The sequence below is a fragment of the Gorilla gorilla genome, chromosome 8 (genome assembly GCF_029281585.2).
Source record: "Gorilla gorilla gorilla isolate KB3781 chromosome 8, NHGRI_mGorGor1-v2.1_pri, whole genome shotgun sequence".
NCBI lineage: Eukaryota > Metazoa > Chordata > Mammalia > Primates > Hominidae > Gorilla > Gorilla gorilla.
The window spans coordinates 29,867,078-29,893,177 of record NC_073232.2 but is presented as its reverse complement, the minus strand read 5'-3'; the positions used below and the strand labels follow the sequence as shown (position 1 = coordinate 29,893,177).

At 37.1% G+C, this 26,100-nt stretch overlaps 1 protein-coding gene and 1 long non-coding RNA gene across 14 annotated transcripts in view; one reads left to right on the top strand and one right to left on the bottom strand.

Moving 5' to 3' along the window:
* Positions 1-26,100, top strand: part of NEBL (nebulette) — a 395,085-nt gene that overhangs the window by 264,855 nt on the left and 104,130 nt on the right. For 2 of the 10 annotated variants that reach the window (XM_055353845.2, XM_031015317.3), the window contains exons 1-4: positions 12,759-12,979; positions 13,073-13,144; positions 20,162-20,266; positions 21,903-22,013. The exons of 3 other annotated variants lie outside the window; for them this stretch is intronic. In XM_055353845.2, coding sequence (XP_055209820.2) covers positions 12,899-12,979; positions 13,073-13,144; positions 20,162-20,266; positions 21,903-22,013 — 369 coding nt within the window. In that variant the 5' untranslated portion in view covers positions 12,759-12,898. Of the gene's footprint in view, positions 1-10,652; positions 10,726-12,756; positions 12,980-13,072; positions 13,145-20,161; positions 20,267-21,902; positions 22,014-26,100 lie in introns of those variants that run through there. 5 more of the 10 variants (XM_055353839.2, XM_055353846.2, XM_055353844.2 and 2 more) reach the window with 5 other exon arrangements.
* Positions 1-26,100, bottom strand: part of LOC115936010 (uncharacterized) — a 65,216-nt gene that overhangs the window by 752 nt on the left and 38,364 nt on the right. For 2 of the 4 annotated variants that reach the window (XR_008669233.2, XR_008669234.2), the window contains one exon: positions 25,163-25,455. This is a non-coding gene — a long non-coding RNA (uncharacterized lncRNA). Of the gene's footprint in view, positions 1-1,293; positions 1,369-4,922; positions 5,447-25,162; positions 25,456-26,100 lie in introns of those variants that run through there. The other 2 variants (XR_004071585.3, XR_008669235.2) reach the window with 2 other exon arrangements.

Below are 26,100 nucleotides of genomic sequence, written 5' to 3'. Positions count from 1 at the left end.
ATTTTTACCTAAGTGTAAAGTTTGCTGAAAAGGGGATATTTTTGCTGACACACAGTGAAATACAAAGGACATATTTATTCACTATTTTAATTAAGCTTTGATACTAGACAAGTATTATAATTCTATAAAACACTTTTTTTTTTTTCCTGCAGATATATCACTACATGTGCTTTGGATCAGGGCTGTACTAGGTTCCTTATTTTAAGACTTAAAGCCATTATATAAATTGTTTCCTCTGACAATTCTGTATTTCTTTTATATATATTATTGTTCCAGTGTTTTGTGGTGAATTTCTCCTAATACTCTATCCCAATTGAGAGAATTGTTGAGTTATTCTGTAAATTATCTTCATTAGCTTTTTGCAAATCAGAGACTGTATAGTATAAAAGTCACTACTATAATACTATTTTCAATTAGCATTTACTATATTCTAAATTTTTATGTATTAGATCCTACTTAAAGAAAATTTTAAGTTTTAATCCTTTTCGGTGTGAAGACGGCTATGTAGAAAAGGCAGGCTCTATTTGGGTACAAGAAAATCTGCCTCTTAAAAGTATTTTCCATTTCATTTGCTTCATTTGTGTGTACAATATCTTAGAGGCATCTAAATTATTAAGAGTGCCACCCAGAAAGACAAACATTGCATGTTCTCACTTATTTATAGAATCTAAAAATCAAAACAATTGAGCTCATGGACATAGAGAGTAGAAGGATGGTTACCAGAGACTGGGAAGGGTAGTGGGGGTGGTGGGGAAGTAGGAACTGTTAAAGGGTAAAAAAAAAAAAAAAAAAAAAGAATGAATGAAACCTACTATTTGATAGCAACAGGGTGACTGTCAATAATAACTTAATTGTATATTTTAAAATAATGCAAAGAGTGTAGTTGGATTGTTTGTAACTCAAAGGATAAATGCTTGAGGGGATGGATACCCCATTCTCCATGATGTGATTATTATGCATTGTATGCCTGGATCAAAACATTTCATGTACCCCATAAATATATATATACCTACTGTGTACCCAAAAAATTAAAAATTAAAAAAAAAAGAGTGCCACAAACACAAATTTTATGATCTCAGTGTCTGGTGATCAGTACAAAAAGCGTAGCACAAATAAGTTTGAAATCTTACCATTTAGAATGAGTACATCAACATACAGGTAAGGAACAGAACAGCAGCAGGGCATAACTGTATACCTTGAAATGCCCATTTAAAAATGTGGAAGATTAGCCTCAGGTTGATTGGCATTTCTTGGTCCATTTAACATTAGAGATAGGCTTTTGTTGTTACTCACAGTGCTGTGTGGCGCTGGCTCCTATCAGGTTACCAGAGCAGATTGTGTTCATCTCTTCCCGACTCCATGATTATGCTGCAGAGCAGAGATTTTGTTTTTTAATTAAAAATTTATTTCTTAATTAAAAAATATAAACCCTGAGAGAGTTGATTGTTAAACATTTGCCAGCTCACTACTGCTCATAAATGTGCCATTTAATGAATGAAAAGCAGGAAAAGTTCCTCAAATTAGGTTCCTGCTAGATCAAGGATCCTCCTAATGCTTTCATTATTGCCTGCCTTTCCTGTTGCTTCTAACGCCCATGGGGGCTTGTTTTCACTGATCACAGGGACCAGATTGTCTCCATACCACAAGGACTACTCTTCCTTTATTTATATAAGCATCCGTAATGACAATTCCTTTGAAGTTGGAAATTGAAGGAGATGAGAGAAAGTAATATCACTACCAGAAAGAAATAAAAAGCATCCATCCATTCAATGTTCTACTGCCCTATGGTCTAGTAGGTTTGGAAGTAGTAAGTAGTAAGATCTAGGTATGAATCTCTTACTGTGAGAACTTGGGCAAGTTATCAGTCTAAATCCTAGTGACCTCATCTGTGAAATGGGCGTCTGAAGATCACATGGGATACTGTATATAAAGCTCACAGCACAGTGCTTGGCATGCAGTGATCATCCTTTGGTACCTTTTCTCGGTACCTGGTATAGATCAGTGGAGAGTTCAAGAACTTCGAAGACTTCATGGCTGCCTCCCATCATTTTTATATGGAGTTCCTCTTTCCCCAAAAATGTCAGCATAGCTTGGATGAGGTATAACACAAATAAAATTTAAGACCTTGAATATCATTCTGCACAACAGTATTTTTAGATTCGAAGCACTTCATTGCATTTGGATATTATTCAAGATTCCAGTAGTTTTAAAGTACCAATTGTGCTGGCTCTGTCAGGGCAAGAGGTGAATTTGCTGGGAGCAGAAATCAGAAATACTGTGTTTTTCCTCACTGATGAAGGTCTTTTCTGTTGAACACTTGAAAATTTTAAAATTTCTTTTAAAATAGGAAAATCTCGTTTCAGTGAAACTTAGGTTCTTTTCATGAGATACCAACCTCTTTATTAAAAATCTCATATACTTCCTGGTGACATTACTTCACAATATTGTTTAAAAGGACTTACCTAGCCAACGTGATGAACGAATGGTTTGCTTAAATTCGGTTATCTGAGGTAAAAATGGGAGTATCGATGGAAGATATTTCACTATTTGGACTTTTTGCTATTTAGATAGAGAATTATAGAATGTTTATTATTCAGTCATATAATTATTTATTAGACAGAAAATTAGAGGGTGAATATCCTGAAAACTAGTGGGACTTTACATCATTTCATTAATGAAACAAGATAGCATTTTGAAAATACACCTTTGGTAAACTTAATTAAAACATAATTTTAAAAATTAATTCATTTTTTATAATAAAAATTTAAACCCTTAATAAAATACATTTCCACACTGAAGACTTATTTAGACAGGTCTGGAAATTAAAATCAGATTGTAGATTTTATTGCTTGCTTATTAAGACCCTGAGATCATTATCTTAAATGTAATTTTAAATGTTTTTTTCATGCTTAAGGTATATATGATCAAATGGAAAAATAGCTAATTATTTCCAGTCTTATAGCATTACTATAGAGCTATACTGTCCAACATGGTCACCACTATCTACATCTGACCATTGAACACTTAAAATGTGGCTAGTTGGAATTGAGTTGTGCTGTAACTGTGAAGTTCAAATACACAGGATTTTAAAGACTTAGTAGGAAAAAATATAAAACGTCTCATTGTAGTGCATAGTATGAAGTAGATACTCATAGATATTTCATAAATAAATGTATGATTGAAATAGGAGAGAAAGTTAGAGATTTTTGTTGGTTTTGTTCATTGACTGGAGAGATTAACATGATGCCTGGCCCATGGAATGCACACAAGAAACATTTGTGAACTTATTAACAAGTAAAATTTGTTGAATTATATTTGTTATAATTCATTCATGTCCGTCTTCATTCATTCGTATAACAAATGAGTGAATGAATGAATGAACATAGACACACCCACACCCCCAACACATACCCTCACACAAATAATAGAGAAGATACAGTCCTCAGAGAGAAATCACCCCAATATATGTTAAACTAGTTCTCACTCTTCAGAGAGTACCAGTTATTTTAAAGCATCATTAACTTCATAGCTGTTTTAATGATATATTTACTTTAATTATAATTTTATTTTGATATTGTCTTATAGTTTAAGTTAAACATGGAAAAGCTCCATGGAAATAATTGGAATAAGGCTCATAAATTAGTGTTTTAAAAGTGCCAAACTTCTGAGCATCAGTAGTATTGTTTTCCCTGGCTTAAAGTGGGATGAAATCATGATTTCAGGAAGAAGGAATCCTTAGTGAACATAGGTGTTAGTAACTTGATGCTTAAGGTTTGAGAAGGAACATTGACATCACTTATTTAGTAAATAATAGAAAAAAGAGGTGCATTTTAATAATAAAGCTGTAATTATAGAAATGTAAAAGTGTGAAATTTATAAACACATTTAACGTAAATTTTATTTCAGGGTCTACACAATACAAATGAATTTCCCTTAAATATTTTTCTTCCAAAGACTCATAAATCTGGAAACACTTTCTTCACTAAGAATTTTCATAAAGTCCACATACACAAAGAGTATTCTGAAGGGCAAACAATAACCTGAAGAAGGAAAAATTATGTTCAAGGCAGATAAAGGGAATAGAGAAGCTGTGGTAGTGCTGCTTCCACAGTTAATTGACTAGGAATTGTTATATCTGCAAAGGGTTCATGGTTCAAACTGACTTCAGCTTTTTGTGTTAGGATAAGTGATTTCTATACATTTCCTTCATGTAGCTCTCCCCTGACATCCTGGAGGCTGAATGGTCCTCAGCTCCTCTCCTTCCCTCATCTCTGTCCTATTGTATTGCTCCAGTGACATAGAACTTTTGGTTCTTTCAACTCTTGTCTCTGGGTCTTTGCAAGTGCTCTTTGGATGCCTTATCATCATTTTGACTAATTCCATTTTCAGTATCCTTTTCTAGGGGAGATCTGGTCATTTATTGGTGACATGGTTTGGCTCTGTGTCCCCACCCAAATCTCAGCTCCAATTGTAATCCCCATGTGTTGAGGGAAGGAGGTGATAGGATCATGGGGGCAGTTTCCCGCATGCTGCTGTTGTGACAGTGAGTGAGTTCTCATGAGATCTGATGGTTTTATAAGGCAGTTTTCCCTGCTCTTGCTGGCTCTCTCTTGCCTGCCACCATGTAAGAAGTGCCTGCTTCCCCTTCTGCCATGATTGTATGTTTCCTGAGGCCTCCCCAGCCATGCAAAACTGTGAGTCAATTAAACCTCTTTTATTTATAAATTACCCAGTCTCAGGTATGTTTTTATAGCAATGTGAAAATGGGCTAATACACTTGGTTTCTGCTAAATCTTCTTGCTATGAGCTTATATAAATCTCCTATTCCCTTTTAGGAGCACTATATTACACTTTCTCCAAAAAGTGCCAAATCATCTAGTTTTGCATGTGTTTGTGTAAGTTATAGTTCTAATGGTTGTTTGCAATATGCTCTACAACCCCCAAAACCCTTTCCTTTGTTTCCTTGAATGTAAAAACTTCTTCATTATTTCCCCATTTTAATGTGTGATATTTTTCTTCCTAGAAACATGACAAAAACAGCTTTTCTCCATAAATTACTAGGAAACTATTTACATTGCTGTGTTTTCATAAAATTCATAAATCACATAAACAGGACATGTTATGAATTAATTGGTAGATCGTCTATCTCTGAATGGGTTAAAGAATTGCCAAGAGTGATCAAGCCTGCTCTCTTTCTGGCTCTTGATACGGTGTTGACAGCCAAGCAAAGAGCTTCTTCAATAAATCCACTCTCATATTCAAGTTTTTCCAGATGTGAGAAGTAATTAAGTCATTGCATTTACTGAAGCCTTTTATGCTTTTCAAGCAAGAATTGGCGGCTGTGGTGAGTTAACTCTGCTTGTTACATGTGTGTGTGTTGCATGTGTGAATGTACATATGTACAAGCACACATGTGACATTTGCCAGTAGTCAAATGAGATCCCACCTGAAAATAAAACAAAACCAAAAACTGATATCAATAAATGCTAGAAATTTTTACAGCTAAATTTCACAATTGAGAGTTGGGCTTTCTCCAGTAATGCCTTTTTTCTTTCTATTTTTCCTGAATGTTAAAGAAATGAGGCACATGTACCCTGAAACTTAAAGTATAATAATAAAAAAAAAGAAATGAGGATAATCAAATCACTTGCATCATTAAAGAATTTTTTAAATGGTAAAGTCATGACTCTCATAAAACATAAACACATTTCAAAGATTTTTAACTCATTAATAAATGAGGGTACCCATAAGACCTTACAGTTGGTTCAAAGGTGAATCTGAAGAACCACATATAAATGCATAGTAAGGAATGCTGAAATGCATTTACAAATAGGTGCAAAAAGGGTCTGTCTCATGGACAGTACTCAATTGCCTTCCCAAGAACACAGCTACAGTAATGCTCCCTTATCTACAGTTTTCCTTTCTGAGGTTTCAGTTACTAAGGTCTGGAAATAGGTCAGTACAGCAGAAGATACTTTGAGAGAGAAAGAGAACACATGCACGTAACTTTTATTATAGCATTTTGTTATAATTATTCTATTTTATTACTAGTTGTTCTCTTGCTATGACATCTTAAAATTTATTTTTATTTCGATGGTTTTTGGGGGTACAAGTGGTTTTTGGTTATATGGATGAATTTTATCGTGTTGATGTCTGAGATTTTAGTGCACTTGTCACTTGAGTAGTGTAATTGTTCCCAATCCGTAGATTTTAATCCCTTACCCTTCTCCCTTCTGAGTCTCCATTGGCCGTTACAGTACTCTATGTGCCTTTGCATACCCGTAGCTTAGCTGCCACTTATGAGTGACAGACAACATGCAGTATTTGGTTTTTCATTCCTGAGTTACTTCACTTAGAATAATGGCCTCCATCTCCATCCCAGTTGCTACAAAATACGTTATTTTGTTCTTTTTATGGCTGAGTTGTATTCCGTGGTGTATGCATACCACATTTTCTTTATCCAGTTATTGGTTGATGTCCAGTGAGTCTGGTTCCGTATCCTTGCCATTGTGAATTGTGCTGTGAGAAACATAACACATGCAGATGTCTTTTTGATATAAGGACTTCTTTTCTTTTGGGTAGATACCCAGTAGTGGGATTGCTGAATCCTATGGTAGCTCTACTTTTAGTTCTTTAAAAAACCTTCATATTGTCTCCCGTAGAGGTTGTACTCATTTACATTCCCACCAGCAGTGTGTAAGTGTTCCCTTTTCACCACATCCACACCAATATCTATTGTTTTTTGACTTTTTAATAATAGCCATTCTGACCAGGGTAAGGCCGTATCTTATTGTGGTTTTAGTTTGCATTTATCTGATGATTAGTGATACTGAGCATTTTTTTCATATGTTAGCCATTTGTATATCTTCTTTTGAGAAATGTCTTTTCATGTCATTACTATCCTAATTTATAAATTAAACTTTATCATAGGTATGTATGTATAGGAAAAACATAATATGTATAGAGTTTGATACTATCTGCACTTTCAGGCTTCTATTGGGGGGCTTGGAACACATCCTCTATGGATAAGGTCTGGGGGCTACTATAATTTGCATTTCTATGGATAAGAATCATTCTCATTCTTATCAGTTTTCAACAGTTTATGGAATCGTGAAGTAGTTCAAAGATAATGAAAGAACAGTATAGTCCTGAAGGGAACACTCAGTAATTTGTTTTCTATGTGCCCATTTCAAAGTCTTTCACAATTATTCCTGACACATCTCACATAAAACTCTAGGAAGGGGACACTCTGTGGGAGTCAAGCTGTTTGATCCTGCCTGACCCTTTGGTTCTGGGTATAAGCCACATACAGACCACGCAGAGCTTAGGTTTCTTCCTCTTGGTGGTGAAGATTGCGGGAGTGATCATGGTATTAGCTTAATTGCTACGAAAACTGAACTAATGTCTCAAGCTGTAAATGAAACCAAAGTCTTTCAACTCAATGGGCGCTATGTTAATGTAGACATTGAGAATACTTTCCTGCCCCCTCTATAAGCAGAGTACATCGTTTTAATTTGGGCTTCCCCACCACACCCAACCTGGAAATTGTTGTGCCCCATACTATTTCCAGTTTCTTGTTTTTCACTTCCTCCAACATCCATTTAACTATGTAGCTCTCATTTGTGAGTGGGATCTACATGTGTGAAAAGGGGAATATAAATATGGAATATACCTTATTAAATTTTTTTTTTTTTTGAGGCGGAGTCTTGCTCTGTTGCCCAGGCTGGAGTGCAGTGGTGCGATCTTGGCTCACTGCAAGCTCTGCCTCCCAGGTTCGCACCATTCTCCTGCCTCAGCCTCCCGAGTAGCTGGGACTACAGGCGCCCACCACCATGCCCAGCTAATTTTTTGTATTTTGTTTAGTAGAGACGGGGTTTCACAGTGTTAGCCAGGATGGTCTCGATCTCCTGACCTCATGATCCGCCTGTCTCGGTCTCCCAAAGTGCTGGGATTACAGGCGTGAGCCACCGCGCCCGGCCACCTTATTAAATCTTAATAGCATACTTGGTCATGGTGACACATGTTTAGGTTGCTTTGTGTTCTTTCGATTTCTGATTAATAAAGAGTAATGAAATAGCTATGAAAAAGGAGAAAATATGTTCATGAATTCTAAATTGTAAAAGTTGATTGGACCAATATTAAGCAAAACTCTTCTCTTTTATAAAGGAGACAAATTGTCCTAGAGTGCTTACATTTCTTCTTTCAATAAATGATTTATCTTGCCTCGTCCATTAGTAAAGTTCTCTTCTGGGCATATACCAGTTACTGAGTAAATAGGTGAGGCAAAGTTGGAATGACTAGGGATTCAACTGAGAAGCAGGAACCTTCTGGAAGACAGTCATCAAAACAAAAACCAGGCAACAAAAAATGAGTGTGAAAAAACCATCATGGCAGGGAAACAAATCAGGCAAACAAATTCTTCTTTCACCTAACCATTTGGAATGAATATTTTGTAATAAGAAATGTTGAATTCATTTTTAAAGTTAAAAGAAAAGCAGTTTATCTCTGTACTTTTTTCCCCCCACTCAGAACTGAATTTGGATCTGTTTTAATTGTTTATTATAAATTTTTATTTTTAAATCATGTATCACCATGTTGGGGAAAAGTACATGTTCTATCATTATGAAAAAAAGGAGAAAAAAGTGAAATAAGTGTGAAACATTAATCAAAAACCAAGAAAGTCTTGTCATAGGCGACCTCAAGGAAGGTGAAGACAGTTGTGCACTGCACGACTCAAGATGGTGGCACAGATACGTTCCCTTGGCCACGGCTGTGTCTTCGAGACTTGAATTACACACCTGACAGTTGCTAAGGAAATACATTTGCTTACGTGTAAACATCAAACTATCAAAAGATCAGAAGACTTCTGAATTATAAATAAGCAAGTGAGCTCTTATCTTTAAGCTGTCTGGTTGCAGAAGGCCCTTCTTGACTTTAAAAGGATATTAATGGCACAGAGAATGAGAAGACCTTTTCATGCCAAATGTTTTTCACATCACTGTGTACCTTTATTGGTGGTTGAAAAAAAGCTTGTGTTTGTGAGGGGCTCCACTATTTTTAAGGTGCTTTTTCTTTTTATTTTTTTTAAGAGGGAGTCTCGCTCTGTCACCCAGGCTGGAGTGCAGTGGCGCAATCTTGGCTCACTGCAACCTCCGCCTCCCGGGTCAAGTGATTCTCCTGCCTCGGCCTCCTGAGTAGCTGAGATTACAGGTGTGTGCCACCATGCCCGGCTAATTTTTTTTCTTTTTTTTTTCTTTTGGGACGGAGTCTCACTCTGTCACCTAGGCTGGAGTGCAGTGGCACGATTTCGGCTCACTGCAACCTCCGCCTCCCAAGTTCAAGTGATTCTCCTGTCTCAGCCTCCCTAGTAGCTGGGATTACAGGCGTAATCCCATCTACTGCCATCACACCCGGCTAATTTTTTTTTTTTTTTTGTATTTTAGGAGAGATGGGGTTTCACCATGTTGCCCAGGCTGGTCTCGAACTCCTGAGCTCAAGCAATCCACCTGCCTTGGCTTCCCGAAGTGCCAGGATTACAGGCGTGAACCACCGCACCCAGCCCACGCCTGGCTAATTTTTCTATTTTTACTAGAGACGGGGTTTGACCATGTTGTTCAGGCTGGTCTCGAACTCCTGACCTTGTGATCTGCCTGCCTCAGCCTCCCAAAGTGCTGGGATTACAGGCGTGTGCCACTGCGCACCCAGCCAGTGCTTTCTTTTTATTAACTTCTGTCAACTCAGTTTTTCTGTTTAACTATGAAGAATTAGAGGTAGTGAGGGGTTGAATAATTTGCCCTAGAGGACATGGCAAAGCCAGACCTGGACTTTGAGAGTTTAGCCATAAGTGATGTATCTTGGTCTCATTCTGTATCAAGGCATGCGTAGAGTACTAAAGTAGAAAAGTAAACAACATAAAAGAAGTGCCCAATAAGTAAAAGCTATGAGCAGCTACAGAGATTTTGCCTTTTGGAGCAACCCAAGGTGAAAATATCTATTAAAATACATTAAGCTTGGTTTTTGGAAAAGTCGATAGGGGATTTTGAAACATGATAGCTGTCCATGAGGAACACTTTCTTCATATTCTCCATGTCATATTTTAGAGCTATTGACAAGAAAACTTTGCTGTGATGAAGTGCAGGACTTAACATTTTTTTAGAGAAAACTTTGCATGAATTTTATATTATAGGTGAAAGGAAAAAAGATGCATTCAATCAGAAGTAATGGTGTCTCTAGCTTGCCAAACAATCCGTTAAAGACTTCATCCAGCAAGTCTTGAGTGATGAGTATTTTATTTCCAATTCTATCTTAGTATGAAGAATATTTTATTCACCATTCTATCTCTAACACCAAGCACAGTGCCTGGCATAACAACATTTATTTGTTGAACAAATGAACACAGGTCTCTAGTTAGGTTCTGATCCTAGTACTTCATTGAATGGCTTTGTAAATGAGACACATAATTTTTCATAGCCTTCATTTTGTCATCTGTGAAAGAGAGGGCTTTAGGTGTATTGATTTCTTAAGGATCCCTTTGGCTTGAAATTCTGATTCTAGAATCTCAAATGGAAAATTTGTGTTCACATTGCACGTGGTGTTTGATTTTTGTTTTCAAAAGTTTGTGCATTAAATCTCAACAGCTTATTTTCTTGCAGCACAGTGAAGAGTCCCTAAGAACATATTACGTGATGGGAAATGAGAAATAACTGCATTGCAAGCCTGATGAAGGTAATTCACCTTGGGGAATAGGTGTCACCCTGAGTAACACCAGTACTGTCTCCTCAAATATGAGCCGAAAGGTGTGTCTCAGGCAGTTTTGGCAAGATTTTCTCCCTACACTCCTAGAAATTTGCAAGACAAGTTTACAGAAATTACTCCTCCCTATTTCCAAATAAAGATAATGTAATAGATCTATAGAATATTAGAATAGTCTTCTGGCCAGCAGAGGACTTTAGGGAAATAATTGGAATGCACACATTCTTTCCTTTTATGGAACAAATAAAATGTACAAGGAATGTCCTTGTGGAATCCACTACACTGGGCCAGCATGATATGGCTGTAATCTTAGAGTTGTGGTTTCCAAGTTCAGCATGCTTGAGGCAATTTCTTTTTGGTATTTTGTTGGTGAACAGGATATGTGATACCATTAATTTAGCCTGTATCAAAAACTAGTTCAAGACCAACAGCTCCTTCTAGAACACAACATTTTAGGAGAATAGAGCAATGTTTCCCTAAGCAGTCGGTCATATTTCACAGAGGAGTGTTAGTTTTCTGGGGTAGTGGGTGTAATTAAAAAAAAGATAGGTAGATAGGTAGGTAGGTAGATTAGATTAAATTGGATTAGATTTGATGAGATAGATAGGTTTGTGTTCAGGGGAACACGAGGTTAAGCAAGCCTAAGCAGGTTTTTTGGTTGAAGGTCTTCTCAGAACTTCTAGTATGTCAATATGCCTTGTAGATCTCTAAGTGGCAGGGACAGAGATTGGGGTACAGATTTCCCAAACATATTTGTTTAAGAAACCTGCTTTTTTCCCCCAGAATCTTTTGTGGAACTTTTGCCTCATGGAACACAATTTCAGAAATAATTTATACGTGATGACTGTGTAGAATGTTTTTCTTGTCAGGATTTTCAGTTTAGGTAAGGCCAAGGCATTTTTTTTTTTTACAGTACAATGAAAACTAGATATGATATCAAGAGAAAAAATTATGCTTGGCTACTTAGAATGACATATTATTTTTAATAAATTTGTATTTTGTATCATCAGTATTACTATTCAGTGTACGGTATTTTTTATGCCCAATGCTAATGTGCTATGTCTTGGTAAAATTAATTTACCCTAGGATTTACATAACCAGATTAATAAATTGTGAGTTGTAGGGAGTCTTGGAATTGCCTGAATTGACATTAAAATATTTGTTTTGAGAAATTTTTTTTAACCTTGGTTTTACGTAACCAAGGACATACACTACATTATAAATATTGTGATGGTTTATTTTTCCAAACTTTTCTGAATGTGGGGTGCCCATTGAGTAATAATGCAAATCACCAATGACTTTGTAAAAATTGACATGATGAGTAGAACTGCAGAATTCAAAGATGATGATGATTATTTTTGAAACGATGTTTCTAGAATTGTTGAATTATGTACCAACATATGTTAACTGCAACTTCTCATGTTTAATGATGTTTACAATTAATACAATACCATACTCGCCAGTATAATACTAACAATCATAATTAACTCAGAATAGATTCTTTGAAGTGGTTCAAAGGGCTTTTCATAGTAAATAAGTAGCCTCTAATCAGCTAATATAAAGTGGGTATTTTTTAGGATGTGAGAAGTACTGGTATGTCTGATAAAACATATAATTTAGGTTGACAAAATGAGTTTGAATGATCCAGATTCACTACCCCAAGTCAGAAGGAAGTCTGACATTCCAGTGAAAGCTTTATTTAGACAGAGACAAGGAATCTTTGAGATAACAGGCTTTGGACTGTGCTATCTTGAGTGTTAGAGCTGAGTAGTTTTCCCAGAATCTCTAAGTCCTTTTTATGCTCTTTTATGAATGAATAGAATTAGTAAAAGATAAATAAATTTTTTCTTTTGGATTTCTTAACCAGTGGAAAAAATGTTGACTTTCAAAGTTCATAAAATCAAATTTTGCTTAAGAATATGTTATTTCCGCTTGTGAGGCCAGCCTGGTAGACCTCTGGGACCCTGTTCTGTGCACTCACACACCACTGAGATAAGGAGTGAAGTGTGGGCTAAATAGGGCTGAGGCTTGGGCAAGGGCATTTCTGCCAGAGCACCAGAGACGTCAGCATCTCAAGGGCACTGTGGTATGGAAAAGGACGCCACATGAGTAAATTTTAAAAATATAAATATTTTAAAAGGTAAAAATGAGGGTCGCTGTATTTGAGGATGTAAAAGATGAAGCTGAAGAAGAAAAAATAGGGGAAGAAGAAAATGAAGAAGGCCAGGTGAATGAGAAAACATACTCAGACCAGCGTTTGTTCCTCTAAATTGACAACGAGAAAAATGTTCTTTCTGTTCTTTTCTTTTTTTTCAAATAGGTCTTCTATAAGCCTGTTATTGAAGACTTAAGCATGGAATTGGCCAGAAAATGCACGGAACTCATTAGCGATGTAAGTGGCTGGAGTAATTTTGTGTCTTATTTTGCATTGCACTTGTGGTATTATTATGTTATAGAGGCATAGAGCTGTGGGGGAAACACCGAAATCACCTTTTAAAACACAGTCACTTTCCAGATCATGGAACAAAGTCCTGAAATTTTAAGTGATTTCCCCAAGGTCACCTATACAGAGAATTTCTGCTAGAGCAAGTCTCTTCATTCTTAATCCAGAATCCTGTCCCTTATGAGTTTTGCTGTCACTCTGGCATGAAATCATAAGGCATTGAATTGCAGTATTTATTCCATTTGAGAACCCCCAAAGATTTTAAAATGAATATAATGATGTAATTTGTCTTGGGAGGCCCTCTGTCTAAATGAATAGTCATTTTTTTAACATTTTGGGGCCTTCTGAACAATCTAATGAATGGACTTGTCTTCCAGAACAGGAAAATGCATATATATATCTATATCTATCTATCTATATATCTATATATAGATATATAGATATATATGCATATAATATTTATTTACAATTCAGGATTTGTTGATTACTGACCTGCTTGCTAAGAACCCTGATATTAGTGCAAGGATATTAGTGCAAGGGGCATTTTTGTTGTGACATTTTTTAGTAACTGGGATTGGTTGATATTACACTTTAAGGGAATCCCAGAATTATTGAATGATTGAACATATAATTTTATGTTAAATATGTAAGCTAGAATTCAAGAAGTACAAGGAAAAATGTTGCTCACCAGGGATGAGAATTTAGATGATCCTCATTAGCGGTTCTAAGAGGATTGCTGGTCCGGAGAAAGGGTAACTCCTGTAAAGTGAATATGTGCCTGTGTCTTCATTTAGAGAGATGAGCACAATACTGGTTGTTTCTGTTGTTGATAATAAGCAAAATGATCAGAATGTTTTGCACGTTTGTTTTCTAAGGGAAGTCAGTCCTGGGCAGGAGGGTAGTGGTCTGGCACATCCTCCAAAGTCAACCTGCCTGGGTTGACTCCCCAGTAACCTTGGGAAGGTTATGGAACCTGGCTGGGCTCCATCCCTCAGCTGTAACATTTATAATAAGATTAAATAATGGTAATGCATATAAATGCTGAATAAACTATCTGGAACATTGTGAGTACTCCATAAATGTTAGCTGTTATTAACTACTCTGTCTGTTACTTCCTTTTACATCCATCCAATCACAATTTAGATATGACTGGCTCTTTCTGACAAACCAGAAGGCAAGCACAAAGGATGCTGGTGGAAATCATACCCTTTCCCATATACTTGACATGTGATGTAATTACCCTTTAAATTAAGTATTTCTTTGTGCTATTACTTAATAGTCATTAGCTATTGTATGTGAAAGGTCTCCGTAAATTGCAGTAATAATAAGTGACAATGACAACAACAACAACAATAACACTATTGGCAACAGTTAAGATTTAGTGACTACTGTGTGCCAGGGATTGCAGCTTGCGAGGTAGGCGCTAGGCTTTTTCTCATTTTTGAAGTGAGGAGATAGAGGCACAGAGAGGTTCAGTACCTTGCCTGGGTCACACAGTTAAGCAGAGGCAGTAATATTTGAACACAAAGACCTCCCTCTTTACACTGCCAAGTTATCTCTCACTGTAGGTTTCCATGAAATGTTGTTCTTCGCCTTATTATTATCATGTTACTATTATTAGTAGTAATGCTACCAACTAAAACCCTGAGTTCCTAACCTCTTCCAGCTTTGATATATTTTTATTGAAGTGCAGTTATAGCTGAGCTAACTTGTGTTACATAAACCATCAGGACTAAAGTGGTAACTGTAGTTAGTAGGTGATTTGGTTGGAGTTGTTTTGGATAAGAGTGTTTATCAGTGACTTTAAAACCAACATGTTGTGAGGGGTGGTGGCCTTTATCATTTTGCAAAAGCTAAAGCCATACATTTCACACCCACGTAGGTAAAATTAAACAGATAGGCATACTTTCTGTTTATTACTGATTTTTGTTGCATGGTAGAATGTACTACTTAAATTTAGGACATGATTATTCTGGCTTAATTTTTTTTTTTTTTTTTTTTTTTAGACAGAGTCTCGCTCTATCACCCAGGCTGGAGGGCAGTGGCACGATCTCGGCTCACTGCAAGCTCCGCCTCCTGGGTTCACGCCGTTCTCCTGCCTCAGCCTCCCGAGTAGCCGGGACCACAGGCACCTGCCACTAAGCCCAGCTAATTTTTTTGTAATTTTTTTTTTTTTTAGTAGAGACGGGGTTTCACCGTGTTAGTCAGGATGGACTCGATCTGCCCACCTCGGCCTCCCAAAGTGTTGGGATTACAGGCGTGAGCCACCATGCCTGGCCTATTCTGGCTTAATTTATATCTGTATACACATTCACATTTTGCTTCCAAATAGAATTCTGTACTTGCTAAGATACTTATTTAATTTTTAGATTTTTTTCCTTTTTCTCTTCTTTTCTTTCTTTCTTTTTTTCCTTCCTTCCTTCTTTTTTTTTTTTTTTTGGACAGGGTCTCACTCTGTTGCCCAGGCTGGAGTTCCATCATGTGACTGCAGCTCACTGCAGTCTCAATTTCCTGGGCTCAAGTGATTGTCCAGCCTTAGCCTTCCAAGTAGCTAGGACTACAGGTGTGTGCTACCATGCCTGGCTAATTTTCATTTTCTTTTTCGTAGAGATGGAGTCTCACTATGTTGCCCAGGCTGGTCTCAAACTCTTGGCTTCAAGTGATTCTCCTGCACCGTTCTCCCAGAGTGCTGGGATTACAGGTGTGAGCCACCGGGCTGGCCCTGCTTCGTTTCTGTAGATGAGAGGGATGGTTTCATGGACTTCTCTTCATGGTGCAGCCTAATTGTTACTCTTTGGACTTCTTCCAGCTTTCATATGTCCTTAATAACCAATATGTAATAATCAGAACTGTGCAGAGTGGTACAGATGTGGATGGTCTAGATCACATGTAGAGCAGGATGATGTTTTGCTTAGCTTCTAGCACCCTTTATGATGCTATGAAGAGTTTCTTAGACTTGGGAGCTGCAGAAAGCTGTTAGATCAGCTTGATAATCTGTAGACCATCAGAGCCATTTCATTCCTAATTTCTGACCTGTAGCTGATAGCTTAGGACCCATCATCTTTAAATAATAGTTTGAATTATTTTAACCACACTAGGGCTAGATCTAATCTGTAGTTTTCTGCCCTCTTGCCTGGCCCTTTGAGAACTTCTGAAGTTCATCTCAGTTTGCCGTTTCCCTTACTGAGACAGCTTGGAGTCAGCAGACCTGTAGACACTGCTATATCATCCCCTTGTCAGACAATTTTATAGAAATGTTAAGCAAGATTGGCCTAGAGATCAGCCCTAGGAAGCCTGCACTGCTTAGAATTCTCCATAGAGAGAAATGTCCGTTTTTCAGGTCAAGTGGCTTCACTTTGGGCATCAGTATAAGGCATTTTTCTTTCTTTCTCTTTCTCCCCCAACCTAGTTTCTGCTTTGCACTTGCTCTACCCACATTATGGGGTTCCTCTTTGCACAACTCACTTCCCAGTCTTGAAGAACAGCTGGTCTTCTGAGGCAGCCTCTTTTATTTTTCTGTTAATCACATAATACTATTATTTTCTCAGATATATTTTCACAGATATTCTCTTTGTCATATTTAGTCCTGTTAGTCTAATCTAACAATATCTAATCAATCCCTTGAATAAGTTAAACCTATCCTCTCTATTGAGCATTCAGAATCCTGGATCTAGTAGTCTTCTGATGGGGAGTCATAAAAAAGATTGGGCAAAAGGGAATCTTTTGTATGTTTCTTGTAGATTAGGCAGAAAGAGCCTTCTGGAGAGCAGGTGGACCACATCTGCATGCAGCCTCTCACTCAGTGTTTAGTTCAAGGCTGTTTAGGGTGTTCATCTGCATGGCAGCAGGAAGAATATTTTCCAGGCAAATGAACGTTGTTGTGGGTAAATCCTTTCAATGCCAAAAACATTAAATTCTGTGGTTACTCCTCCAGAGAAAGCTTAGATGGTATCAGAAAACCTGGGAGAGTGATCTTAGCTATGTCCAGCCCAGTTAAATAATGATGGAGCCATAGTTCTTCCTTCCAGGGTGTATTGAATTTAACTTGTATGATTTCACTTGTGAAGAGGCTTTCCAGATACTTTCAGTTAAGAATTCTTGTGAAAGGAAAGATCCTCAAACATTTCCATGTCTGTCATCCGATTTCAGCCTTTAGCTAATCTCATACTCATTCAAACAAACTTGGCCAGGAGGAGGAAGCGACCATGCACTAAATTCATCCTAATTGTAATGGAGACGTGGGATTTGTGGGTGAGGGCAAAAGAGAAGGTCAATGTTTGGGACATCTTAATGATCATGAAGTCATCAATTTTGCCCTTTTTGTTTTTTGGTGTTGGGTTGTGTATTCGGTAGGAGTGCAGATGACTGTAAAAACGGGAAAACTCTAACACAATGGCTTAAGAAGTAGGTTTTTGTTTCCCCAGCCTCCACATATAAAGTCCGGAGGTAGGTAGTTCAGGCTGGGTACTATGGGTGTTATCAGTCTCCCAGGCTCCTTTCCTTCTATTCTGTCGTCATTAGTATGGTGGCTTATTCCTTGGTAATGACATCATTGCTGCTGCCTTCCCTTTGATTGAGAAAGAAAAATGTGGAAGACAGAATGTCAAAGGGTTGTGCAGCATCTCTCCCTTTGTACCAGAAACACTAGAAGCACTTCTGGGAAGATTTCCACTAAAGTCACGGAGCGTGTGGCTCCCCAGGCCAAACACTGGATGGCATGACCATGCCTGGTTTAGATCAGCTTGTCCTCTGGGGCTGGGCAGGAGCCTGGCTGCTCTCATTAATCCATCTGGGCTCTTTTAATAGGAGATAATGGGAGTGGCCAGTCTATCCAATAGATGGTGTCAACCCGAAATTGTAAGATGTAGACATGGCTGTAATAAAATATAGCAATCTATTCAGTGATTTTTATTTTACCTAAGATTTGTTTCATTGACCAATATAGTTCCCTTTCAACGATCATTTCCTATTATCTTGGTGTAGGAAGGCTACTAATATGTATCTAATATTTATATAAATATTCCTTATGTATTTAAAAATCTAACATTCTTTGCTTATTGTCATTCATATTGCACAATTCACTTGAAATCACACATGATTGTGTGTGACTTCTAACAAATTGTACAATTTCTCTTGAATTGTACAATTGTAAAGGATCTTAAATTTTAAATACACCTTCATTTAAAATATACAAATATATGTATCTTTTTAATAAAGACCCAAGAAAAAAAAATAGAGTCTACAATTAAGACTGAGCTATTTGTCTGCCTAACAGAAGAAGTAAATACCTCACCCTTATCCAGTCCTCCTGTCCTGAACATTCTGCATGTGTCAGACTTTATCAGGAGGCTGTAGCCACAAGCACATACCACTGCAGTGAAGAATGTGAATGTGATGGGGAATAGATGGTGGCAAAAGATAAAAATAATGAGTCAAACTTAAGCCTAATGATAGGCTATTTTCTCTCACACTTAATTATATAACGGAGATACTTTTTTCTCCATATGATCAAAATAGCCTACTATTTATCATACTGCCATTAACAGTTTAATTACTAGTGGCTGAGGAGGGTGATTTGCAGGAACCTAAAATTATGGCTAATCTCTGAGAAGAAAAAAAAGTAATTTAGTGCTCAGATAAGATAAATATGTTCTCATGTTGATTTCATGAATAAAGCAAATGTTTAATGTGGTAGGCATCTGATATCCAAGAGTCACAGCAGTGAAATATGGGATTTTGAAATAACTTCACTTAATCTGTATCTAGTTCTACCACAGGTTAAGTAATGCCCGTCAAATCAGGCTTGCATGTGGGAAAATCTCCATGTACCATTAGTGTATAACATCAATATTATTCACATCCTCTAAGAACCAGGTAGTATATACAATTCAACTCCACTTTTGGGTTATAATTAGGGAGAACATATAATTTATCATCTGAAACAGGAACACTTTTTCAGTTTAAGTATTTATGGTCTTGGGAGGATAAACACGAGCATATTACAGAGTGATACAACTTTTAGCAAATTACCTGCATCTTCTCAACGAGTCATAGTTTTGCCTTCCCAGTTTCCAGATTGTGCAGCAATTAGTGTGACAGTGTGATTATACTTTAGGTCCTTGTCCACATTTCCTGACTTCTTTTGGGCTCAAATATCCACCCGGGTCTTCCCCCGGCATAACAATTCTGGCCTATCCCCAAAGGGGAAGAGAGTGAGTCATTTGACTTGTGAGTTGCAGAGAAGAGATGAGCAGGTTTAGCTAAGCCTCACTGGGCTTTCTCTTGCTGATCTCCAGCAAGAAGGCCTTCTGGAATGATCTCCACCACATAGCAAGCTTTCTGGGCAGGTTCAGTTCTTCTCTGCGCTCAGGAGGAGGATTGGGAAGCCTATGGGTGCTCATAAATTGGGAGGAATTAGTAACAGGAAGCCCACGTTGGCCACAATTTAAGCCTCTTCCTCTAATCAAGCATGTCTAGGTAATAACGCTAATAGTGATCCCCATTTAATTTCTGCCTCTACTTCTTAATTGGTCACATCTGTCATGCTGACTACTTATTTTCTAACTTGAGGTAGGCAGCTGTGTTTCTGTTTGGCCAAAGGCTTATGTGTCAAGGCTTAAAAGCAACAAAACACCAGGACACTTGTAGGAGTGAGATGGCACATGCTTGCTAATTGCACTGGGCAGGCTGGGTAAACAGGACCCATCACCCGTAGCCAGCACGCCTGGTGTTGATGCTTAACTGGACCCTTGCTTATCTAAAGAATGGTCTTTCCTCGCTATGCCTCATCATCTTTGCAATCCTGTGCTGGATATCCGTTTATTTAATTTGGCTTGTTTTGAGGCCCCTTTCACACTTGAGTATTTACTTCAGTAAATGGACTTTATCAACCTCATTATCATTCAAAAAAGGCCATTAGAATTGTTTTTCTTTTTCTCTTCTTATGTAAATCATTCTCTTTTTTAGATCCGTTATAAAGAAGAGTTTAAAAAGTCCAAGGATAAGTGTACATTTGTGACTGACAGTCCTATGCTAAACCATGTAAAAAATATCGGTGCTTTTATTTCTGAGGTAAGGTATCAAAAGCTTGCAAACTGGCTTGCATTTATCTTTTTCTTATTATATAGATGAAAGTCTGTGCATTACAGAGATGAAGAATAATATTTTCAAAAGCACTACTGAATGTTAGTAATAGCTACATAATTATCTAATGTGATGCGCTGTCATTTAACTCATATAGATTGACAGATTTTACTATGTATGCTTCATATATTTTATTATATATGTCTATATTTTGACTCTAAATCTTTCTTATTTATATACGATTCCTCTTGAAAAGGCATCTTTTTATTAAATAAGTAAAAGCACTGGCACAATAGTTCACCTTAGAAGTTCCATTATTTTGTTTCCTAATAGATATATTAGAGATAAATGATTGAATATCATTTTGGAGATAAATAAGATTTACCAGTTTTCTAAAATGTGATATCTTTGATAAATTATTTTAAATGTATTTAAACTATTTTGGAGTGGGATAAAGTTCAGTTCAACAGTGATACCTATTATAAAATCACAGACTGAGGAATATGCTATATTCATTTTCCAGCTGAAAAATTATGTAGTTTCTTTCTGAGAGCATTTAGAACTACAGTTTATGTTGCATTGTAAAGCATAATGTTAACGATGATGATTTCTGTGATGAGGCATTATTGTAGTCTGTGAATAGATCACTTAGAAGAGATATGTTTGAAAAGAAACGGAAATGAAATAGTGTTGTAAATGACTGACCTCTAGTGTTTCATAAATTTTGTTGGAAAAAGATCAACTGGATGTTCTTGGGATTATTTCTGCTAATGCGAAACAATTTTGAATGAAATCAGTACATTTTCTTTCATTAAGTACCAAAATCCAAAGAGTGTGGTAGCAGAAGGCTTGCACAGGATCTGTGCTCAATAAATCAATACTGAAATCTAGCTCTGAGCAGGAAGAACATCAGGAACTCATCTGCAGATAATGGAAGAACACAGTTTGTTTGTCTTAGCTATGTTCCGTTCTCCCGTGCAGATAAATACTTGATGTTCTCAATTATTGATTATGTTTCCTGAAGGAGTTAATTGCAGAGCAAAATATTGGAAGTGAGCAATCTATTGTGTTCCCTTGAACCTTAGTTTTCCCAAGAGGAAAGAGTGTTTGTCTTTAGAGTAGTGATTGAGATGGCTTAAAGACAGTGCAGGCGAGAGGTGGGGAGGCACATAAACAACAAAAAGGCACTCACTCCCCTCTCCCCTGGAGCAGGAGGAGGCTGAGAAGACCTGAATAAAAGAACACTGTCCTTTGTCAAGTTCTAGATAGTAGATTCTAACGACTTGCATCTTCTGGAAGAACTCGAATTGTTTGCTCACTCATCCAGCATGAAACTGTCAATATACACAAATAGATTTACTTTTAGAAATGTGCTTGCATTTAAATAGAAAGCCATTATGTCCTTGCATGTCTCATGGAAAGCGTTCTCTATGATAAATTGGATTTATTTCTATCTCTTCAGAATACTGGAGTTTGTCAGCTCTAGTATCTAAAATTAAAATGGTCTGCAGATTTTAAAATCAATTCTGTTTTGGAAGAAAGTTTCTTCTTTTCTTCTTATAATCACAGTTTAAAAAAAATGGAAGTTTATTTATTTATTTTTTTCCTGTTTTTCTTCCCCCAGGCAAAATACAAAGGCACCATTAAAGCTGACCTTTCTAATTCTCTTTATAAGCGGATGCCAGCCACAATTGACAGTGTTTTTGCAAGAGAAGTTACACAGCTCCAGAGTGAGGTAGGGTTTTTCTAAAGTGTTTCATGATTTTGTAGATAAAACATATAACTGGAAAAAAGCTACTTAGCTTTTTAATAAAATGTTTTCATCATGGGTGTTAAATACCAAATGAAAGTTGAAAGCAACTGATTAATGTGCTGTCAGTAGTTGCTGTTGAAATTGTAGAAAATGAAAAGGACACGCAGGTTTATGTCAGTCACATGGTACTGTTTTCTGAGTCCCATTCAGTGCAATTTATAGAGCAAATCTTAATCTCATTTAGATAGCTTACATGGATGAAATTCTCATAGTAAATATTAAACTGTTCTCTAATTTGATATATGATCCCTAAGTAGAGAATATTTGAATAGCTTGTTAAAAGCCACATAAAGAGATACTGGGGCTGGACACTCTGGCTCAGGCCTGTAATCCCAGTACTTCAGGAGGCCAAGGTGGGCAGAATGCTTGAGCTCAGGAGTTGAAGACAAGCCTGGGCAACATGGCAAAAGCTGGTCTCTACCAAAAATACAAAAATTAGTCGTTTGTTGGCATGCACCTGTGGTGCCAGCTACTCAGGAGGCTGAGGCGGGAGGATTGCTTGAGCCTGGGAAGTTGAGCCGCAGCGAACCAAGATCATGCCACTGCACTCCAACTAGAGCAATAGAGTGAGCCTCTGTCTCAAAAAAAAAAAAAAAAAAAAAAAGGTTGAATTCAGGATCCACAGATCTGCTTCATCAATTAGACAAGTGTTTCCTGAATTTCCTTTTCTGTGGATTGTGTTTTTCCTTTAGGATATCTCAGGCTACCAAAAATAGCCCCCATCAGGTGGAAGTTACTGTTTGGTGATTGCCACTTGCAGAGGAACTTAAGAATTGTCATCATGTAAACTCATTTTGAATCCAGAAGGGTTTAGGAGTAATTTTCTCTTTGTAGCATATCAACACATAAGGCATTCTTAATCTATTGCATTTCCTAAAACAGAATTTCTAAATGGAATGTTTCACCTCTTTCTGGTTCATCTTAATGTTGTGTTTTCTTCACAGAACAATCAAACTTGGGGAGGTTATTTTGTTAATCTATTCTTTAGCTCTCTCAGCTACATGAGAGCAGGGACCTCATCTGTCTTGTTCCTTGCTCTGGTCTTGTGCTCGGAAGAGTTCCTGGCACATAGAGAGTGCTCAGCAAAAACTTGTAAAATGGATTTTGTGGAATTTTAAAATTTTCTTTCTAAGGATATGCTTCCTTTTACGTAGTTTGTATTCTTCATTTCACATTTTAGGTTAATAATAGTAAACACACAGAAGTTGTTCTATGCATTTCACGTGTATTTATCCCAGTCAGTCCTCAAAACAACCCAATGAGCTGTCCCCAGATTAGAGTTGTGGAGACTGAAGCACTGAGAGGTTAAGTCAGTTGGCCAAGGTGGCACAGCCAGTAAATGGCAGTGCCGGCACGTGAATATGGGCAGTCTGGCCCCAGAGTCTAGGTTTTTAACCACACACTATGCTATAGTTTTCCTACCATTTCCAACCCTCTTTTTCTTAGTAAGCAAGCAAGTTTACTTCTTTCCCCAGAATTTCTTTTTCTAAGATGGAGTCTTGCTTGGTCACCCAGGCTGGAATGCAGTGGCTTGATCTCAGCTCACTGCAACCTCTGCCTCCCGGGTTCAAGTTATTCTCATGCCTCAGCCTCCTGAGTAGCTGGCATTACAGGCGCCCACCACCACACCCAGCTAATTTTTGTATTTTTTTTTAGTAGAGACGGGGTCTTGCCATGTTGGCCAGGCTGGTCTCGAACTCCTGACTTCAGGCGATCTGCCCACCTCAGACTCCCAAAGTGCAGGGATTACAGGTGTGAGCCACTGCGCCCTACCTTTCCCCAGAATCTTTTTAAGTAGAGATACCTAGATAATCTTATTTTAAAAAAAATTTTTTTAAGTTCTGGGGTACATGTGCAGGATGCGCAGATTTGTTACATAGGTAAACGTGTGCCATGGTGATTTGCTGCACCTATTTAATATGAACCCATCCCCTAGGTATTAAGCCCAGCATGCATTAGCTATTTTTAAGTAGTCTGAAAATACATTACTCTTGAAAAATGCTGAGCATAGTTATTCTTTGCAGAACACCTTTAAGTGTTTCACGATTACACATTTAAATGTCCACTGTGTACCTGACTTGGCAGTAAACTAATCTCAGTTATGCAACATGCAGCTTAAAATATATGATGTCAAGGTTCTGCATGGGTGACTGTGACTAATATGCCCTTTATTTTTCCTGCCAATATCTGGCCACCTAAGCACTTGCTGATAATGTGGGTTACTTTAAAAAGCAGATAATTACAACCCAACACTTGATATGTGACAAGCAACAATTAAGCAATAAAGAAATAAAAGGAAAACAATATATTATTGCTTTTATACTTCCTTGGGAAGGTAACTTTTCCGATGTTTCCATTCTCATTTCTTTGAAAGCACACAACAGCTCTCAACTTCTTATAGCATAAATAGGTCTGTAATACACAAATCCCTGCAACATAGAACTTAACATGAAAAATAATCCAGGTTGTATATTTTGGAATCTATCATTTGTTTTGTCAGAATAGGTTCCCACTAACATTGTTAGCATGTTATCCTATACTGAAATAGACACCACTGGGAAAGGTGCATATGTACTCACAATTAGCATTGATTTCCATTGTTGTAATTAGTCACTGAACTTATTAATAAAGAAAAACCTAGACTTTGAATAAGGTAGCTATTTCAAAGATTTATGTAACTGTCATAACATTTCTTTAGATTTACGTACATCAATTTTATTATTGTTAAAATTGTGATTCTTAGAGTTTACCTAATAAGAGGGGCAAGAAAGTAGAAGAACTATTTGACAGTATCTATGATAATTAAAGGACTAATATTTACAGTGTCCAAATAGTATCAGATTTGTGATATCCTAACTCAGAGTATTTGATGAATTCAGAAATTTAATGACATTCTGGGTTCTAATGAAAAGTCTCTTTAACTTTTGACAAATTATTAAAACAAACTATTATCTTAAAGTCAATTTGCAAACACTCTCAGATGCTTAAATTCAAACTAGAATGATAAAGTTAGCTAGATGAACACTTACAGAAAATGCCTGAAAGGAAGAAATGCCAGAAAAAGAGAGATGTAGAGTTTTTAGGAGGCCATTTTATTAGCTATCCCCTGTTAACAATTTTATAAGCAGAGATTACAAAGAAAGCTTCTGAAAATGAAATGGACCATGCCATGAGGTGGTGAGATCCTTCTCATTAGAGCTGTTTCAGGCAAAGGCTAAATAATGCCTTATCATAGAAGCAATTCACACTGCTCAGACATTGGAACTGCAGCTTAATGACAGTCTATGTTTCATCCATGGTGGTCACAGGATTCTGTTTCAGAAGTCCAGAGGTGTCTATGCTATGGGGATAACAGCATATTTACCTGTGTCATATAAAATATAATGTAAGTTATGTTATTATTCTGATCGTCTTTGTAGCATCCTATGCTATGTTGTTAGACACAATAAATAACCATCAAGTAGAATTAAGGAGCCAGATATATTATACTTTTCAGAGGCAAAGCCATTATTTTAATTTTCATACTTGACCTCCTTCTCCAGTAAAATTTAATTTAGAGATCTATGAATTTTCTGAAAGCGAGGGCAGGGAGAAGCTTCAGGGCATCTGTGAAACCCCCAATTTCAATGCCAAATTTGGCCAGATGCTGTGGTTCATGCCTGTAATCCCACAACTTTGGAAGGCCGAGGTGGGCAGATCTCTTGAGCCCGGGAGTTGAAGACCAGCCTGGGCAACATAGTGAGACTCCATCTCTAAGATAAATGAATAAATAAGTAAATGCCAAAAAAATCTATAAGTGAAACATAAATGTACATTTTATCTGTATACATATGAAATATAAAATATGCTGTAAGATCAAAAATACAGAATAAATGTATCACTTATATAAACATAGTGTATATGACTATTGCAAGTGGACTCCTGTCTCCAGGTTCCTAGTAATATGGCAATCTCAGTTCTCAAAGTATGAAGAAAACAGCATTTATCTAGGGAAATGCCATACAATAAA